Below are 13,756 nucleotides of genomic sequence, written 5' to 3'. Positions count from 1 at the left end.
TACTGCCAATCCTCCCATTTTTGCCGAAGAAGACTGGTCCTGAGCTAACATCCATGCCCATCTTCCTCTACTTTTATACGTGGGACGCCTACCACAGCATGGCTTTTGCCAAGCGGTGCCATGTCTGCAACCAGGATCCGAACCGGTGAACCCCGGGCTTCCAAGAAGCAGAACGTGTGAACTTAACCGCTGTGCCACCAGGCCGGCCCCTACTATAGCACTTTTTCCTGAAGGCACAGCTAGATGTAATGTCTAATTGGGAAAAGAGATTAAAACTTAAAAAAAGTAAATGTGAAGATTTGAAAGATTTTACTTATCTAGCACCATTTAGTTTGGGGGCATAACTAGCCTTCTATATCATGAAGGTGAGATTTTCAAACTCTTAGTACTGGAACTTTTTTTTAAATTATATCTTTACTCTGGATCTCATCTTTCAAAGAGATAAAAAGCAACATCTTATTTACTTTGGTTTATTTTACAAATCATATCACACATTTAATGTGAAGTTAACAAGACTGATGCTGTTTTGATGAATATAAAGCCTGGAAAATTATTACTTAACGGATGAGAGCTGCAGTTTCATGAACTTCAGCATCCAATTTATTTCTGTACGTTGGTTGGATTACACAATATGGAGAAGAGCTTGATTCACAGAGGGCAGGTGCAAAATCCTAACTGTTTTTTTGAACAGCATTCCTTGCCATCTCAAGAATTTCTTGCATCAAAACTGATTCAATAGCTTGAAAAGACTTACAGAAAATGTTTCACAAAAAGCTGAATACTAAAAATATCTAACAACTCCTCGCTTTGCTTGTAATAAATATAAAAATCAAACAAAACCCATCTGAACCTTATAATAAGTGCTAAAACCCTAAGACAGCAAAATCAGGACTTGACAGGTTACCCATTTTCTTGTTATTATGTAACTGACCGAAGTCACAGTGAGAGCATTTGCCAAGCAAACAGGCCTAGGCCTTGCCTAAAATTTAATCCAGTGTGGTACATATGTGCTGAAGTGCTGTACTGGCTTGTACAATTTTATGCTGACACATATGCACAGGTCAAATTTTTTTAAAGACTTCAGAGCTACACACTTGCCAATCAATGAAATAAACAAAAGAGCAAACCCAAACACTTTGTACACCATTACTTATACAACCCAGTATAAAAACTGATATTAATGATGTCCCTAAATTATTAGAAAATATTAAATGAGGGGCCGGCTCCGCGGCCGAGTGGTTAAGTTCGCGCGCTCCGCTGCGACGGCCCAGGGTTCGGATCCTGGGCGCAGACATGGCACCGCTCATCAGGCCACGTTGAGGCGGTGTCCCATATGCCACAACTAGAAGGACCTGCAACTAAGATATACAACTGTGTACGGGGGGGGTTTGGGGAGATAAAGCAGAAAAAAAAAAAAAAAAGATTGGCAACAGTTGTTAGCCCAGGTGCCAATCTTTAAAAAAAAAGAAACAAAAAAGAAAATATTAAATGATACTCTTCTATTGAAGAAGGCAGGGATGTATAAAATGCGTGGAAGCACATTTTTCATAAAACTGAAAAAGCCTTAAAACTGACAAAAGTAAACTGGTAGTTATACAGATAAGAATTCAGTGATGTTTAACTGGTTTGATCACCAGGAATGCTTGATAAACAAGACTGATACTATAGATTCAGGATCTGTTTTTCATTCTTGTGGTTAACTTAAAATACAGAGGCATAGGTCTAAAGATTGTCTGGAATGGCATATCTCACAAATTTCAGCAATACCCCTCCTGTAAACCTCAGGTTCAACCCCGACTCCAGCACCTCCAGATTCTCAGGGCTAAGCCCAATCCTACGCCCTAGTTAGTTGTCTTCAGGATAAATGCTAGCTTGCCTGCTCCCACCCTAATGACTTGAGAGGAAAGGAGAGGGTTGGAATTCTTTTAATACTGTTCCTAATCGCTCAATCTGAAAACAAAAATGATATAGGAGTTTCTAATCACTTCTAGTCCAGTGATTTTGGGGTGATCCCAAAGCACCTTTTCTGGCACAGGACTATTTCATTCCAAGAATGAGGTTTCAAACATCAGATTATGAAGCAATGGTTAAAAAGTAATCATAAACAAACAATAACAGGTACTGGCAAACAAAGGAATCTTCTAGAGCAACACAATATCAGATTTTCATCTATCAACAAACAGATGTAACAATTTTAACTGAGGTTAGTTAACTGAATTTATTTATCTAATCTTATCTAAAGCATCATAAAATACTATAATCTCAACTGGATAAAATACATTGTTAACTTTTTCAGCAAATAACAGATTATGGTTATGTTTTTTAAAAGTGTTCTTGTCTTTTAGAAATATATATATGAAAACATTTACTATTGAAATGATATGATATCTGAGATTTGCTTCAATATCATCCAGTTTGGGAAGGGAAGTCTCATGTAATAGATAAAATAAAATACGCTTGGACATGAGTTGATAATTATACAAGCTGAGTGAGTAATAATTAGCAATTAGTTATACTATACACTCTAGTTTTATATAACATTTGAAATTTTCCTAAATAAAAAGATGTTTTTTAATTCCAAAAATCTCCATATATTCACTCAGGACAGTGAAAGGACTAACGGAGCACAATGAGTTATCTTTGGAGTATAACTCAAAGGGTTAGGAACCAGGGAAGTTTCTTGTTTGCTTACAGATTCTGCTTATGGAACCAAACACACCCCGTTCCTTTCCCCCTTGGCTGAGACAAATTTCAACCTGCCTGCCTAACCAGAAACATGAAATGAAGATATGTGGCAACTCCACCATGCCATTTCAGCAGCACTAAATAAACTATAAATCACCCTGGAAAGGTGTGAGGCTCAACCAAAGCCAAATTTATACCTGTTTAAAGGTATAAAGGATTAAAGGTATAAAGGATTAAAGGTATAAAGGATTGGGCGTTCCCCAATCCACAAGTAATGAACATGTAACTCAAAATAATTCAAGTCATTCAAAATAAAGACAATAGTGAATCATGAAATAAGTATAAAGAAGGCCAAAGTTATGATTTTCCTGTGATTAATATTTTGGTGCATGCATGTGTATATATCTATAAACATAAAGACGTGTATATTATTTTCTTTTCCTTGCCTTGGTTCCCCGGCTGGGAACTGCTGTACACCAACACCTGCGTGTTCCACCTATTGGGTAATCCAGCCCTGAGCCCAGCTATATTTGGGGCAGCAATTTAAAAGGCAGGAAGAGAAGCAGATAACAATGTGATTCTAAGTTCCACCCTTACACCATAGTGGGCCCTCAAATATTTGTAGAACAGTTTCTTTCCTGAGAATGAGGCTTCCTTGTCTAACTTCTCATCTTCTGGCATTATCCTACTTAGCAGAGGACATATTGACCTTTTCTTCCCATTCTCTGCCTCAGTGGGACTTTTCTCTGAGGGACCTGTGACCTGTATCCCAGCCAGAGGTGGACTGATAAATGTTTAACAACTGGCTCTCTGAAAATAAAGCCCTGATTTCCAGCATTTGCCCATTTCCATTGTTTAAATACACCCACCAATTTCAAGCTATCAACACAAGGACTTTGAATGTAGAGTTGGGAAGTAATGTTTACAATTAGCTCCCAGAGCCTTTAGGAGCCGGCTCCAGCATACCACTGGGACTCCTGGTTTGTCCAAGATAATACCAATTTATGCCTATAGTCCTGGCATAATTATTATTGGTACTTCCCAACAGTCTCTGCAAGTGTTGATGAAACATGATGTGGTCACTCCAAAGAATAAATCACATTTGGGCCACTTCTTCACAGTAAGGACCCTCCATAAAAGGTAAAAAGATGTGATATCTCCTTGCCCAAACTGATATTACCTTCTCTCTCCTAAACGCATAGCATCTCTTTAGATTTTCATCAAGCATAGGTAGTTGGGGAAGTATGAATAGTAAACAGTCCCAACTGTGCTCAAGTCCTCTGACTCATACACACAGAGTTGAGTAACTCGTGGAATTGTCATAGCATTTGAGTAAACTCAAGCCAGAGAACTGACTTCAGGCAACACCACCAGCTTGGAACCACATGAAACCAAAGATCATATCCAGAGTCTAGCACAGTGCTTGGTTCAAAGGAATAAAAATTGTTTGGCCCCTGTGGAACCATGAGGATTATTAAATGTTAGCATTCAAGGCGACCCAGGTCAATACTTACCTGATTCCCTTTATGACAACCCCAAGTGCTATCCTCCAGCCTAAGCTTTAATACTTTCCAGCAACCCAATACAACCCACACTAAATCTCATGGGTGATGAAATGTGGCAAGGGAGAGTGTGGGTCTTGGTTCTTCAGAGGGTAGGACCCCAAGGAAAAGTCAAGATACAATAGCCATCTTTAAATATCTAGCGAGCTGTCACGCAAAAGACAGATTAGATATACCGTATTGTCAAGGAACATAGGGTAGAAGTTATGGGGAGGCAGATTTTGACTTTAGAATAGGGAAGGACATCTAACCCTCAAATAATAGCTAACATTTATTGAGTGCTTATGTTTTGCTGGAAGCCTCACCACACTGCTGACCTTGAGCTTGAAGTCAACTAAGTCCATCCCTGCCTCTTTCAATCCTGGCCTTCCTCCCTCAGGCTGCACAGGAGTTGTTTGTTCAGAAGCCCCAGAGGGTTCCTAGTAACTGGCACTTCCCAGGCTCGACAGAGCTCACAGAGGTTCATGCAGGTCCAGAGTGTCCTGAGCCTCCATCTAAAGTCCTTGTGGCCTCAGATTCAGCATAGGGTCAAGGCCAGGCACAGCAGAAGGTTCACGTGCTGCTCTTGAAGGCAACAAGCACCCAGAAATATCCATCCCATCATCTGCCAAAACCACGTTTGCTAGGCTGTGGGTCAAAAGGAAGGCCCAAGAACTGGATGCAGTTGTTTTGAATTCTGAAGTCTTGTTCAATTCTGCAGCTTTTATAAAGGAAAAGTGTTCACTTTTCTAATGCCTCTCATGTCTTTTGTACATATCTGCCTCACTCAAGGGCTCAGATATCAAACAGTAAAGATCAAAGGAAGATACTTCCTTTTTTAAAAATAACTTTGTGCTGACACTAGATTAGCAGTAAAATAAATTACGCAGTCTTCTTATTCACAGAGTGGCCAACATCATTCTCAGACAGGGCACGCTGTACTGGGTCTCAGGAGCTGCAATGGGGCAATCTATGAAAACGACAATGAGGTCAAGACTTGTGACACAGGCTGTGTGCCCTGCTTCTAAAAACGTCAGAGGGAATTAGAGGAGCTTCTCATTCAGGAGGTGATGTCAGATCCACTTGGAGGATATTCTGAAACCCAGTCCCAAAAAGGTCTCAACTGGGGCAAGATGGGGTCATGGAAATCTTGAGATTTCCGAAAGTTTTAAAAGCCTCTGTGACTAAATAACAGCAATAATATTAATAATAAATACCCTTTACTAATAGTAGCTAGTATTAATAGTAAAACATCTTTTACTGTGCACATACCAGAGTTCAGGCATTCTACTATACGCTTTATATACATTTTCTACATTTGGCCCTCAAAAGTGAGAAGATGGGCACCATTATCTCTATTCAACAAAGTAAGCCTCTGAGAAGTTAAGGATCTCATGTAAGTCTACACTGTTAAAAAGTAGTGGAATGAGGATCTGAATCCAGGTCTGCTGGCTCCAAAGCTCTTCCCAATATAGAACACTACCCACACTTCCTGGAAACCCTCTAGGGTCCTGAGTCTGGTCCCATGGCCCAGCAGAGTAAAAATCTGAATTCAGATAGTTTTACCCTGAGTCCTTGAGACCTCCCTTAGTTTCTTGACCTGTAGAAGGAAGATCATGCTAGTACCTCTGTCTTAGTCCATTTGGGCTGCTATAAAAGAAATACCATAGACTGGGTAACTTATAAACAACAGAAATGTATTTCTTACAGTTCTGGAATCCAAGATCAAGGCACTGGCAGATTTGGTGTCTGGTGAGGGCCTGATTCCTAGATAGCTGTCTTTTCACTGTTCCCTCACATAGCAGAAGGGATGGGCTAGCTGTCTGAGGTCTCTTTTATAAGGGCACTGATCTCAATCATAAGGGCTCCACCCTTAGGACCTAATCACTTCCCAAAGGGCCCACCTCCTAATACCATCACCTTGGGGGGTAGGATGCCAATATATGAATTTTAGGGAGACAAAAGCATTCAATCTAGAGCAGTACCTATCTGACAGGGTGCTGGGAGTGTTTGATGAGATAATCCATGTAAAGTGCTTAGCTTCCCAGCACAGTTAAGTGTCCCTTAATGTTGGCTACTGTTACTTCCACAGACACAAGGATGAGTTTTTTGCCAAAGGTATAAAAACTGCTTCCACTTATCTTTTCTGAAAGTTTACAGAACACACTTCCTTTTCTCAACATAAATAATAGGTTTCTTGTGGCAGAAAAGAAAGCCAACTGACCAGCAATGAGTTAGACTTGGGTTTGTGTTTTGGCCCCGCCATTCACTGACTACAGGTCCTCAGGCAGTTTGCTTCACTTCTCTGGGCCTCTCTTTACCCATCAGTACAATGGAGAGTGGGAGTGGTAATTGCATGCTTTTGTAAAAACACATATAGAAAAATGGATGCATAGCTGTTGCTCAATAATAGCCACTCTAATCACTCAGTCAGTCAAAGCGACTACGACTGCCATGAGTTTTTCCACCTCTTTTTAAACTACAGAGAAATCTGTTAGAGGCCCAGATCATTATTTTGACGTAACTGCCTCTAAAAAGAACTTTCTCTCACTCTTTTAAATCATCTGCTACTTTCACAAGACGTGGAAGCAACCTAAGTGTCCAGCAACAGACGAATGGATAAAGAAGATGTGGTACATATATACAAAGGAATACTACTCAGCTGCAAAACAGAACAAAATCATTCCATTTGCAATAACATGGATGGACCTTGAGAGAATTATGTTAAGTGAAATAAGCCAGCGAGAGAAAGATAATCTGTGTATGACTCCACTCATATGAGGAATTTAAAATTATGGACTAAGAACAGTTTAGTGGATACTAGGGGAAAGGTGGGGTGGGGGGTGGGGGGTGGGCACAAAGGGTGAAGTGGTGCACCTACAACATGACTGACAAACATTAATGTACAACTGAAATTTCACAAGATTGTAACCTATCAATAACTCAATAAAAAAAAAAAATTCATCTGTTACTTTCAAATACATTCCCAAGGAGAAAATACACACACACACACACATACACACACACACAGGACTAGCCGACTTTAAGTACCGAACAGATGTCATAAATTAAGTAATGAGATACCAAGCTAGACAGCTGCACTATCAGAGAAAAGGTCTGCTTAGAAATTCTGTGTGCCACGTTGTGTACAATGAACAGTTTTCATATCTGATTCAGAACATTGTCATCCCAAGGTGAATACTGGCTTATATACTAAAGCTAAAGCACCTGCAACTAAATATAATAAAATCCAAACCTTGATTTATTTTCATGGTAATTGGTTTGTATTGAACACATACACATAATTAAAAGCCAGGCTATCACCAATACACACATACACATACACACACACACAAAACCCCCAAAACTTGTCACTTAAAACCAATACTCCTTTGTTTCCATACTAATTTTGCTTCCAAAATCATGATGGATTTTGTTTTATTCATTTGTTGAATGTCCCACATGTTAAAAATTAACAGCACTCTTTCCATCTTTGGTTATTATGCCAAACAAAATATGCTTTGTCTTAATGCTGAAATTCATTTACTGGTCTTTGGGGGAAAAGTGTGTTCATGTGTCTAACAGATCCTGATGTCCGACTTAACCAGTTAGACACTGGACCTGCTAGGCCTTTGATTCTTAACCTTCCATTCTAATGTGCCTTGTACGCTTCATAACTTCATTGACAAACCTGGAAACCTGACCATGTCCCAGAAGGTAGCAATACTACAATGTGCTCTTGCTTTCCAGTTTAGTCTCTTGTTCTTGAATTTGCAATGCTTCTCTTCCATCTAGAAGTACTGAATACAGTAAAAAAGAAAAAAAAAAAGTATGTATATCCACACTCTATGCAGATACAACCAGAAAATTCTATCTATTTATCTTTTTATCCTGGTTTTTCTAATTATGCTGATTCAAAGGTAGCGGAAAACTCAAATGCCAAAGCTAACTATCCTAATATTTAGAAAATTGAAGCCTTGTCCTGCTTTCACAATGGTGGCCACCTAAAACTGGTAACAGATTTGGTTTCTTCACTTTGCACCCACAGGATTGTTAGGTGCATTGTGAACTCTCACCCATTTTCTGCTCTTGCTCTGTCTGGAGGATTAGAGAAGTAAGATCTTCCAGGAGGCCGCTGGCACTGATTCTACCTATTGCCACACACTGAGAAAGAAGAGGGCAGCTTACATTCTCCAGCCTTCTGACGATGCTCAAATATTTGTCTTTCTCCAGCATAGTGTTTGGCGACTCAAACAATTATCTCCCTTGCATTTTTCTTCTCTCTCCACTAGTGTGGCTCATCTAACAGCATCCTTGGCCTTGAAAATATCCAGGATTTCACGGCAACGTTTATACACTACTTTGTGCCATTTCTGTTCCTCCTCCAAAAAGTTGCATTCACCAATTTCATCAAAAATAACTTAAGAAAGAGTTATGTACAAAGTTGTTGCTGTAGCACTGTTTATGATATTGAGACCCTAGCTGCAGCCTAAAGCTATGAGAGACAGTTTAAATAAATTATGGTATATCCATATAAAGGAATGTTGGGAATATAATACAACCACTAAAAATGTTGTTTTAATGCCATAAGAAAATGCTTATGCTAAAATTTTTAAATAAAAAAGTTATCAAAATCTTATCTTAGTAGGATCCAAAATTACCTTTAAAATATGGCACATTTTAGGTAGTTGTTTTCTCTGAGTGATGGGACTATACTTTTTCCTGCTTTTCTTCTACCATTTTTTCCCCCCACAGAGGAAGATTTGTCCTGAGCTAACATCTGTTGCCAATCTTCCTCTATTTTGTATGTGGGCCGCCACCACAGCATGGCTACTGACAAATGGTGTAGGTCCATGGCTGGGCACCAAAGCCAGGCTGTCAATGCGGAACATGCCAAACTTAACTACTAGGCCACTGGGGCTGGCTCTTTTTCTACATTTTTCTACTGTCCAATATTTTTACTGAGAAAAGGTGAAAAAAGAATTTTGGGACTAGCAGTGTTATAACTAATCGAATAAAATTTTTAGTCTTTCTTATTCTAGGCCTAGATATGTAAACATTTTTTTTTTTAACTAAGAAAGTCAGTCTAAGTTGTCTCTGCCTGCTCAGTTGTCTTGTGCTATGGATTACCAGCAGACAGTGTTCTGTGTGGTGTGATGACAGCTGGCATTTACTGAATGGCTATGTGCCAAGAAGGAATCAAAATTCTTGATATATATTATTTCATTTAATCCTCACGTCAACCAGATGAGGTAGTAGAATTATCTCCATCTTAACAATACTGAAACTGAAGCATACACATTAAATCACTGGCCCCAGGTCATCCAGTTACAATTCAAACTCAAGCCCTGCAGAGTTTGAATAACTACACCATTTGCAACACATTAGGCTCTCAAGCATTTTATTAGCACCATCATTAGTTTCAAAATATTTGGGAAATGAGGTAACTCCATAAGATGTTACTATGTATGCTTCAAGGAAGCAGAGCACCAAGAAGCAGACCAAAGGAATTGCCCTATTGGTACCTTATGGAAACTCCACCGAAGGACTTTTGCGAAAGTCTGTCCTAGGGATGGCGACAGCTACCTCAGTGAGGTGGTGATGTCCCTTGTACCTTTTTTCTGCAACATCAATTGAATATGCATGTACCCAAGGTACCCAAAAAATATATATCCTCTATAATCAGGCTTCCAACTTAACTGGGGAGATAAGACAAATAACACACATGAAACAACTGGTACAAGGCGAAAACAAAAAAGCATAATTAAACGCTAAGTCATGTGGCAGAGCGGATAACTAGCGTGGAAGTCGTGCAGGAAGAACTGTCAGTTCTGAAGTATCTGAGAATTTTGAAGGTACAAGAAACAACACTTGGACATCACTTAGCCAACTCCAGCATTTCAAGATGAGCGTTAGTAACCTGGGTGAGGTAACACAGCTGCCAAGCAGCAGGTAAAGGAACTGAAGAAGCTTGATGAAGCAGTTAGTCTTGGAAAAGCTTTCCAAGGACAAGCAGAGGTAGTGAGGTGACAGCACATTAGATGAACACAGTGGACAATATTCCCCTCTCCTGGTTTAACAAAATCACCTGCCACTGGTCTGGTTTTTAGATTATAAGATTGCGAATAGTCCCTGCACTGAGGGGTCAGATTTAAAATTTTTAAATAATTGAAAACTACTGAACCGTTTGTTTCATTCCACCCACTGTTCTTAAACATTAAGTATTTTAAGGTGTATTGCACTTTACCCCAAATATTACCAAACAGAAACACACCCATCTACCTATGCGTTCCAGGTGCCTGTCTGAGACAAGCACTATGTGGCTGTCCTTACACACCTCTGGTTTGGACAGAAGCAGGTATCTGATGTTGTAAACTCCTAAGTAGGAATTATTTGTCCAGCTTTGATGCTTCCACCACCAACATACTCTTAAATTTCATTTAAAGCACCTAAATACCCTTCATAATAACTGCTTCCGTAAAATCTGTCATCAGAAAATGGGGAGATGCTCACCTCTAAGCAGATTCATCTTAGAGTACCTAAATATCAACTCATTGAGCAAATTTTATAAAATATACCTGAATGTTAATAGGCAAGGTATAAAGAGATTAAATTAAGCCTAGTTTTAACTAAGAAATTTTGGTGGTGAACACAGCAGATGTGACTCAGAGCATGTAAAATCTACTTCAGAAACGTTTGTTCAAATTAGAGACAAGAAAACAGGGTAGGATAACGAAAAGTCAACTTTGATGAATCCTTTTTAAAAGTTTTTAAATAACTATGGTCACTAAACTTAAAATAACTCAGGTTCCTATTTTTGTAAAAAATACAAACCACTTTAGTTCTTGACAAAGCACACAGGCATAAAGTTATATTTTCTGGTATTCTAAAATAATTCCTATGGATTTGCAAGCAAAAGTGAAGGCTCGAGGTTATTTTTTCTCTGCCTCCAAGCTATTGTTAAGAGAATGTATTTACAATTCCTCAAAAATTATTTCAAGGGATGTTACACCCTCAACTAAACATAGACCATTTAAGCCAGCAATACTAAACAAAAGCTCAATATAGTCTCTTTCTTTATATTTTAGTTATTTACATTGTAAACTCTTGAACAATTTGTTAACATGGATCAGAGAAATATTTAAAATGTGGTTTCAAAAGAAGTAAAACAGGTTAATAAATCATAAATAATATTGTCAATAAAGAAAGTCATTTTCTAACAAGTCTCAAAAATAAAAGTAAATACAAATTCAGTTGCTAGATGCCTTCCTTACAACCATAGCCAAATCTGCTGTGTGGCTTTAAAGTTCCAGAAAACTTTCAACCTAACCTAAACTTCATTTTCAACCTAAACATTTCAGATCTACAAAATACATGTATCAGAATTACGTCCTATAGTCGGATTAAAATGCTTCCCAAAGTCTCAGAAACTTTAATTGAATGCAGAAAAGCTAAGAGTCTGAAGTGAGAAACAAAAAGGAACAGAAACAAAGTGAAGCTGTTGTCCAAATATCAAGCTTTTACGACAAATCCAAAATATATCTAGCAATTCCCCTATATCAAACAGAATAACCTATATGTAAAAGGTGCATGTTTGAATGCAATCACCTATTAGCATGCATTTTACTTACTTTGCTTTTTGCCATTTATCAGCTTCATTAAAGAGACCCAGAGTGAAGTAACCAGTTGAATGAGGTTTGGCTCAGAAAAGAAAAACCAGTTGTTAACTCGATCTACAAATTTACAACTCAGAACAGCCTGCGGGGAAGGCACTCTTTACAAACTAATATCATATACATAAGCTTTAGATTCCGAAATAATGCATTTCAGCTTTCTGCGCTGTACATTACGATTAGAAATCCTCAACTCTACCTCCCCACTCCCCGAAAAAAAATCCACCTCCGATCCTCATTGGTCCACATAGTTCCGGCCCACATGGTATCAGTGGGTGTGCCCCTCCCATCAGGTTCTCTCACTGGCTGCGAAGAAACAGCATTTAATAGGCTGTGATTTGGAAGGTTGTCAAGCTCCACGCCTCCAGGCTTTGCGTACGCCAACAGACCCAAGGTGCTGGCCGCTACGCTGCGATTCAAAGGGCAAGCAGGCTGCCTGAGCGCCAACCCCAGAAAGACGAGCTCTGACAAGGGAAAGGGGCAAGCAGAAGGGAGAGGGCAGCTCCGCCTGTCCCTCCTGCTCTACCCCTACTCCCAGACCCCAGCAAAAAAATGTTCACCCACGTGCACTTTCCCACCGACAAGTTAGAAAAGCAGGCAGTGCGTTCGCCTTTCATAGAGCTGTGAAGCTCTGCGTCCAACCGGCCCATTCTCCAGATGGAAGGAAGCAAAAGTCAGGCTCAGGCAGTGATCTTTAGTGCTTGGCATCCCGGGGGAAAGAATCAGCCCCGGGCGGCCCCTGCGACTACTCCCCGACGGCGGGCGCTGGGACCCACCGGGTGCACCGTGGCGCCTGCCCCGCCGCTCCCGGGCGCCGGGCCCCGCGCGCCGCGCCTGCCTCGCGCCCGCGCTCCCCTCCCGGCGAGACTTACGCGGCCTGTTCTTCCTCCCCGAGTCCATCCTCCTCCGAAGCCGGCATTTCTTGGCTGGAGAGTCGTGCTGAGGGGGCGGCGGCTGCGGCTGGAGCTCGGGCAGGAGCGGGAGGCGTGGGGGCTCCGCGTCGCCGCCGCCCGCGGGGCTCCGGCTGCAGAGGCGCGGCGGCTGGACCGGCGGCGGGTGGAAGCCGTTGTGCAGCAGCAGCCCGTTCACGGCGGCAGCGCCGGCGTCGGCGGGGGCCGCCGGGGCGTGCGAGGCCGAGCGCTCCGGCTGCCTGCCCCGGTCGCCCATGACCGGGGCTGGTGGGCCAGCGCGCTGGCCCCGGCTCAGGCGGCCTCGCTGGAGGTCATTCTCGGGCGTCTTTATTTCCCCGGATCCTCCCTGCGGCTTCCGATTCAGCAGCCGCAGAGCCGGCGCCGGGGGATGGCGAGCCGGGCGCTCCTCCCCTCCTCCCACCGACTCCCCGCCGTCCTCCGCGCCCTGCCCCCCGCGCGCCGGCCCCGCCGCGCCGGCCTGGAGCATGCCCGCCCCGGGCGCGGAATCGGGGATCCCCGTGCACCCGCAGCCGGGGCCCCCGCAGCCCGCCTTCCCCGGATCCCCCGGCCGCGCGACTTCAAACGCGGCTTCCTCGCCTCCTAGACCTGTCCCCGCTACTGAGCATGCCCAGTCCTGCCCGCCACCGCCACCGACGAGTTTCAACATGGGGACTGAAGTTCTCTGGGTTTGCAAAGAAGAGAGAGGCGGGTTGGGCTTTGTATGGCGGAGCGAGCCGTGGGGGGACTTGGGCGAGGCGGGCGCGATGAGAGCGAGCAGCTTCGGGAGGAACGCAGCGGGAAGACAATAAATATTTGTAGAGGTTTCAGGTTTGCTAATCCTGTCCCCCGTGGACCAGATACCTTTGCAAGGTCATTCACGTTGTCCCCTCCTCCCCGAAAGCTTTGTGAATGTGTGTGTGTGTGGTTAAGTGACCAAACTACTCAC

The 13,756-nt window shown here is 42.1% G+C and overlaps 1 protein-coding gene across 3 annotated transcripts in view; it reads right to left on the bottom strand.

The window, feature by feature from the left end:
- PANK1 (pantothenate kinase 1) overlaps positions 1-13,756 on the bottom strand; it is a 110,502-nt gene that overhangs the window by 38,784 nt on the left and 57,962 nt on the right. Inside the window, exon 1 of one of the 3 annotated variants that reach the window (XM_070561615.1) lies at positions 12,772-13,672. The exons of 1 other annotated variant lie outside the window; for it this stretch is intronic. In XM_070561615.1, coding sequence (XP_070417716.1) covers positions 12,772-13,477 — 706 coding nt within the window. In that variant the 5' untranslated portion in view covers positions 13,478-13,672. Of the gene's footprint in view, positions 1-11,857; positions 12,356-12,771; positions 13,673-13,756 lie in introns of those variants that run through there. One more of the 3 variants, XM_008534247.2, reaches the window with a different exon arrangement.

The sequence above is a fragment of the Equus przewalskii genome, chromosome 1 (genome assembly GCF_037783145.1).
Source record: "Equus przewalskii isolate Varuska chromosome 1, EquPr2, whole genome shotgun sequence".
Classification (NCBI taxonomy): domain Eukaryota; kingdom Metazoa; phylum Chordata; class Mammalia; order Perissodactyla; family Equidae; genus Equus; species Equus przewalskii.
This window is presented reverse-complemented; position numbering and strand designations above follow the sequence as displayed.